The sequence below is a fragment of the Diadema antillarum genome, unplaced genomic scaffold (assembly GCF_040938485.1).
Source record: "Diadema antillarum isolate AM-2024a unplaced genomic scaffold, OU_Dant_1.0 seq00001425_RagTag, whole genome shotgun sequence".
NCBI lineage: Eukaryota > Metazoa > Echinodermata > Echinoidea > Diadematoida > Diadematidae > Diadema > Diadema antillarum.
Window position 1 is genome coordinate 120,177 of NW_027272177.1, and position 6,892 is coordinate 127,068.

A 6,892-nucleotide genomic window follows, 5' to 3' on the forward strand; every position below is an offset into this window, starting at 1 on the left:
CCCCCCCCCCTTAGCCCCACCGTTGGTACGGGACTATCCTTAGCCCACTTTGTGTTTACACTCGTTTTTGCCAAAGTGGGCAAGCCCCAGCGATAGTACGGTACTATCTGGCCCTGCAAAATAGCAGGGGTTAGCACCGCAATTGCGGTGCCAAGCAAGTGAGTGTAAACAGAACGAAAAAATAATCCTGGGCTAAGCGACGGAGACGAAGTCCGACCCTCACTGACCAATCAGAAACGAGGTAATCAAGTGCTGCCGGTGCGTACGTGTACGTGTACAGTACACAGCGTAATTATGAATATTCATGTGGTTTGGAAAGTCCGGGGCTAAGAAATACGAGTGTAAAAAGGTCAGTTTTCTCCTTAGCCCCGGACAAGAGATAGTACGGGACTAATTGGCGAGTGTAAAAAGCTGAAAAAATTGGTACGGGACTAACGATAGTCCTGGGTCAGAGAAAGTCCGGGGTTAAGAAACACAAGTGTAAAAAGCCATAAAGTCTGCATTTCACATACTGACATATAGCTGTAAAAATTGATTGCAACGCCCCCTTCAGCCTCAAGGTCTTTGGGTGTTAGATGAAAACAGACTTTGTTTCGAGTACATAGTGTGTATGGTCAGAGCATGGAGCTGTGTTTAGTTTTTTTTTTTTTTTTTTTTTTTTTAGTTGCAATGTACGTTACTTGAATTATTATAACAATTATTAAGATGTAAGAATGAACTGTCAAATGGTGGGATTACTACAGCTTTATAGATTTAGCTAAACTTCCCTGAAGACAAGATTAACGAGGTATACAACTGTAGTGATAAACAAAGTTAATTTGGGAACATAAAATTCGTGTGATAAAGGTGACTGCCAACTCTTACGCACGTTTGATGTCGAAATAGACGTACGTAGTATGCGGAAAATCTAGATGTCATCATACCGTATTGCACGGTATATTGCTGCCATTGCTGAATTGTGCGAAACCGCAGAAAAACTTTATATGACATCATATAAAATCTGAAAATATGAATGTGGTGTGCGGTTGTTATTGCCCCTGCATGACATTGTTGCTTTGTGGGCCCATGACGATTTTAGATAGTATTCTGGTTTGATACGCATGCGTGAAATATGATAGCTGCATTATGCCCGCACTACATTGTATGCAGAGAGGAGTGAGGGGAAATGATATCCCTCGTAACGCGAAAGATAGGTGTATAATGTTCTGATTCTGTAGTGTGCACCCGAGTACTGCAGCCAAAGTAAAATTTTTACTATTCGCTACACTGAGCATTGGCGATCAAGGTTGGTTCAGTCATGTTTCGTTCAGTATCACTTGCAAATTTGAGGCTTTCTTTTTGCCCTAATGTTGCCCGTGTTGTACAATGGAGAACGAATGTACACACTGCAAGACACACCATGAAAACAACGCCGAGTTTTGCTACCTTTGGTACCTCCGTCACCCCTATTTTGGACTCGTTTGAACTTTCTTACAAAGAAGCCTTGGACTACCTCGGTCATGTCCTCGGCATCGCTTCGGCTCGTACTCGAATACGCCGCGATAGGCTCGGCTTACTTCAGGAGATCATCGAAAAGACCCACTACGTCCAGCCTTTTCAGGTTATCACAAATTACTACGGCATCCATCCATCCGAAAGACATATTCCGACATTTGATGAGATAAAGCTATCAATGTTCTCGAGACAGGGGGGAGTGTGCTATGAACTTAACGCATTTCTAAACAGGTGAGTTTTCCACATAGACAATGATATTAATCTTGATTACATGATATATCATTTTTTCATAGGCGGCGATCCAGGAAAACGTGTGAGAATTTCTGGGGGAGTTTGGTGCTGTTGTTTCCGTTTTTATTGTTGTTGTTGCTCCTGCTGATGTCATTTTAATCTGCTTACCTCTTGAATATTTGATAAGACTGAAATGCATCATTTTTTTTTTTTGATAAAAAAATGTCCGAATATTCAACCCTTAGAGTGCATCAGATAGTTTAATTTCAATTCTGAAAATGCACGTGCTTCCTCTTGTGGGATTGGGAATACACCCTCTCACAAATGAAATTTTAGGCATATAAGTTTGAATGTCTTTCATGAGCAGCAGAAAGCCCGTAATGAGCAGCAAAATAATGATCGCTGATTTCGGAACAAGGCAGTGTATGGCAGTGTATAAACAGGGGGAGCGATTGTGGGCAGATGCTCATGTAGGCCTACTGAGTATTTTATTTTGAAGACATTTTTCAATTTATTCGTTGTCTTCATCGTGCAGGGTCGTCGTATTCAGTTATACGATTCCTTCAAAAGGCGTCCTATAGGTTTACTACATGAAAATACGTAAAACATTAGTGTACATGACCTAAATCACAAATCGCGGGAGTGAACAGAGCGATAAAAATGACGGTATCATGCAGATATAATGTACACAATCAGAATATCAATACCATTTCAATAATGAAGCAGGAAGGCACCAAGATGTATAAGGCAAAAAAAAAAAGTAGTAAAAGGAGACGGGAAATCCATCTGCATTCATAATTCAACACAGACGTGCCTATTTCCTTCCGCTTAAATCAAGCAAAATCCTAAAGCTGCAAATATTACAACTCTAGAAGCGAACGTTGCAAGGTAGTGCATTGCACATTAAAGCGATATTCCATTCTTGGACAGGGTACTTGGAAGGAACACTTTATGGAATATCGCGTTCTGTAGTTTTGGCTACACATTTGTTTTCAGTGTATCGAAATAGGTTGATACTATATCATTTTATATTTTGTAAATACGAACGCAATATCGATGTTTAGCACCCAGTTCCACTGATTGTCTTTCTATACTGTGAATACAAGAAGTAGTGCTGCAATTAATGTCTAACTTGTGCGTACATATAATTCTGATGATTCGGTATTTGAAAGGGGAAATCCAGTCCAAATATAAGTTAGTCTGATAAAAAATGAGTAATTCTTTCGAGTTCAACGGTGAAAATTTGAGTGAAATCAGATGAAAAATAACGAGGTTATGACATTTTGAAGTTTTGCTAATTTCTGCAAAACAGTTCTTGAATGTACAGTAGACATGAATATGCAAATGAGTGAGCTACCCATGTCATACCTTCACAATTTTCCATTGATCGTGTACAAAAAAAAAAAAAAAACCCGACGCAAACTCAATGTTTCTACCATTGAAGTCTGAAACATGTTATTCCTGGTTGAATAACTTCAGAATAGTGATCAGTTAGATATACCAGGATTTGAGCCTCGGGCATAATTGCGTTTGAATGAAAAACTGGAAATTTCAAAATTTTATGCAAAAACTATAATATGGCAAGCTGTGAGGGGACGACATGCTCACTTTGCCATATTCATATTGACCGTCCAAGAACTGTTTCCTGAAAATTAGCGAAACTTCGAAATGTCATAACTTCCTTATTTTTCACCCGATTTCGATCAAAATTTTACCGTTGAACTCGTAAATACTTTACCTATTCTTATCAGGCCAATTTAAATTTGGATTAGATTTCCCCTTTAACCTCTGTTAAAATACAGGCCCAATATTTCACTCAGATACTCTTATAGTTATGTGAAGATAACAGACATCTGAATGCTTCAGCTTACAATGTGAACCGTGATTGGTGGTAGACGAGTACGGATGGTATCATTATTCTCGCAAAGCTCGTAATTTCTCCTTTTCCCCATAGAGCATTTCCCTGTTTCCAAGGGGTGGACGGGCCACTTTTAATATTCCCAGTGTTACCAATTGTAATGTCAAAAGAAACAAAATTATCTGTCCCTCCACCCCTAACAAAAGAAGAAGAAGAAGAAGAAGAAGAAGAAGAAGAAGAAATAGAGTAAATGGATAATACATTCAAGACTTCTTTGTGTATTAAGTGTATGAGTTCATAATTTTGTGTCATTCCGAACGTTAACTTGAAGTATAGAGCATAATTCTGCGCAGTCACAATTTCGCTACTTAAGAATATATTGCTCAAGTTGTATATGCTTGTAGTATATCACTTTATGCCGACAAAATGATAGTCCTTCAAAATGTTTATTTCCGCTATAATCCAGTCTTGAAGTTGGTAAATCTTATGAATGAATTAGCTCCCATTTTTACATACACATAAGTCTTTTTGTCTTGCATTAACAGGCTGCTACATGTGTTGGGTTACCACGTGACTCTCATTGCTGGGCAATTCATGGGCTTCGATCGATATCACGTGAGCAACGTCGTGCACGACGAAACGTCCAGTGGCAAGTTGTACCTGGCGGAAGTTGGAGCTTGCGACCCGACGCTTCGTCCGGTCCCATTCGATTTTGATGACGAGAGTCCCATTTATACCGACTCGTATCTGACGTACAAGTTCAAAAGAGCACGGGACGGCGAAATCATCCGTCTTCATAAGCCAATCAAAGGAAGCATGGACGAGGAAATGTACGGGGAACGCAGCTGGCATGGGTCATGGCGGGTGAACACAAAACTGGACGTACGGAACCCGCGCGATGTGGACTACTTCGCCGAGCAAATGTCATACGTGTTTGGAGCTCTGCCACGTCCGAAGCTGAGGATACTCTCCGACATCGTGTTCGCACTCATCTGCGGGAGTCGAAATCAGGTGTCTCTTATTCACAGCAATTCCTGCTCCATTCGCAAGGAGGATGGCGTCATTGAGCACCACGTGTTTTCATCGCCTGATGAGCTGCTGGATGCCTACAGACGACACTTCCCCACCATTCCTCAGAATAAAGTTGAAAACGCCATAACGAATGGAAAAATTAAATTTTCTTAATTGTAAATCTCGCAACATCACGCAGTTCTAAGAAATCATGATTTTTGTTATACATTCTTACAGTTTGTGTTTTTTCAAAAAAATTGAAGAAAAAGAAGTGGCACAGGTGTCAATTGTATTGATTGCTATATAACCTCCCTTTGCAGCTTACCACACATCACAAACAATGGCTTTTTACTCGATAATGCAATGAATGAGGTATGTCACGCGATGACCTTAACATTTATATATAAACCATATGACTCCAAAAGCAGTGCACTGTCAAACGTTCACATAGTTTGAAACGCGCCATTTCTGGCGAGGGCCGCTTCAGATGGTCAGCTCTTTCGAAGCAGTCTGTCTTGGACACTCTGACTGATTTCGTAGTGCACTGCGTCACAAACTGTCCCCATAAATGGAGGCAGTCTGTGACGCCACGTTGATTAGCCTGCCCCCTCTCTACTCGTACTATGCATCAAGCTAAAGGGAATCTTTCCGTACTCAGCCTGATGTCTGTGGCGAGGTAAAAGCGTGACGACTTAGATTCATCTACCGATTCACCTGAGTGACACGGCACGCAACTCTGAGATCTGAGTACGTCACGAGTTCGATACCCACGAGTCACACAGCCCATGACATCAGCTCGACACCAAACAAATAAGACCTATTAGTCAAACACTATGTAAAACGGCCCACAAGTCCAATACTAGGCAAAAGATCCTACGGGATGGATACATTTATCCCCAAGATGTAATGTTGGTCTCGTGGGACTTATCTGCCTAGCGTCCAATTCGGAGACCTTGCTTGTATTGTGTCGGACTCATGGGCAATCTTTGCCTTGTGTCGAAGTCATGGGACTTGCATTGCCTGCCGTCGGACTAATGGGCCTTATTTACTTTGTGTCAAGTTCATCTGATGCATGAGTCATAAAGCGTTTTCTCAATGTCGAATTCGTGGGCCGTATAACACCTGGTTGTCGGTCTCGTGAGATGACTCCAAGATATGCACACCTATACACAAGTAAAACCAGATGACGTCACACAGTATTAAAGCGGAAAGCAGCTGTCGCGTTCATCTCACTTAGGCGTTTTTATGATAATTGTTGGTTTCACCAGGGAGGTGCAACATGTTGGCATGATATTACACACACACACACACACACACACACACACACAATATAATATCAGTTTCTCTGTCTTTACTATGCCTGGTAAAATATTTCGTCAACATCTATTCGTCAGGTGATATATCATTGAAATGTTAAGACGAGATAATCATGTTAGGTAGGAACGGGAAATCCAGTCCACAAAGTTATAGTTCATTTTCATAATGTGTGTAAAGCTGATCTTTTGGATGAAGTGAATAAAAGTCGATTAGAGTCGTAGCCCCATTGACGTCATCCTGGGGTCGATGTGTATGGAGGCGCAGTAGTTGTGCGCTATCCGGAATTATAAAATGGGTTCAAGAATGTAGCCAATAGGAAGCGCTGAAATGAGTCACGTGTGCTTTGGTTACTCAGTCCCATTGCACTGCGTATTAAATCCTATTGCCGATCGTCTGTGCGCGCGGCGGCTCCTTTGATGAATTGCATGCATACGCGCTGTCAATCCTGTAAACAACTTCCAGTTCGGGCTGCCGGCCGGCCGGCCGGCCTTTCTTCCCTTGTGCATAACATGTGTGGCGTACGTATACTCTACTATACGTACACTTTGTACAGTACAGTACGAAGACCAAGCGTTGTGGGACCGGACGCGTACATGGAGTCACTTTGAAGGGCAAATCCAACGATTTAGCAGGTTAATTCTCACGCCGTTTTCAGAGTATGTTGTCTAGTAGGCCTATATGAGGAGTCTATATCAAGTCTTTAAGGTAAAGGGTGCATATTCTATGTAAAATAAGTAAGTTTTCATGCGGGAACTTAAGTGTCCGGAAACCCAACCCCCCATCATACTTATACTGTATGTGCGGGATTTCCGAGTGCGACGTGCGTAAATGTTTGGGACGAACATCTTCGGACGTCTTGACCCACAAAGGTACGTGAAAAACGCTGAAAAATGCTGTTAGTTTTCGAATTTTCGACCCATTTTATAAAACAAATGATGCACAGGATTATTTCGTGGCGTTAGTGGAGGCGTAGCTCACTCT

General features: G+C 41.5%; 1 protein-coding gene across 1 annotated transcript; it reads left to right on the forward strand.

Annotated features, from left to right (window-relative positions):
* Positions 1-1,399: 1,399 nt before the first annotated feature.
* Positions 1,400-4,768, forward strand: LOC139709282 (uncharacterized). Its single transcript, XM_071621234.1, has 2 exons — positions 1,400-1,725; positions 4,129-4,768. Exons 1-2 carry the CDS (start codon positions 1,400-1,402, stop codon positions 4,766-4,768), a joined length of 966 nt encoding a protein of 321 aa, XP_071477335.1.
* Positions 4,769-6,892: the final 2,124 nt, after the last annotated feature.

Bases quoted from the DNA above. Each gene is read 5' to 3' on its own strand.
- LOC139709282 (XM_071621234.1), top strand. From the start codon at position 1,400: ATGAAAACAACGCCGAGTTTTGCTACCTTTGGTACCTCCGTCACCCCT. The intron at 1,726-4,128 runs GTGAGTTTTCCA...TTGCATTAACAG, and splicing joins CTTAACGCATTTCTAAACAG to GCTGCTACATGTGTTGGGTT.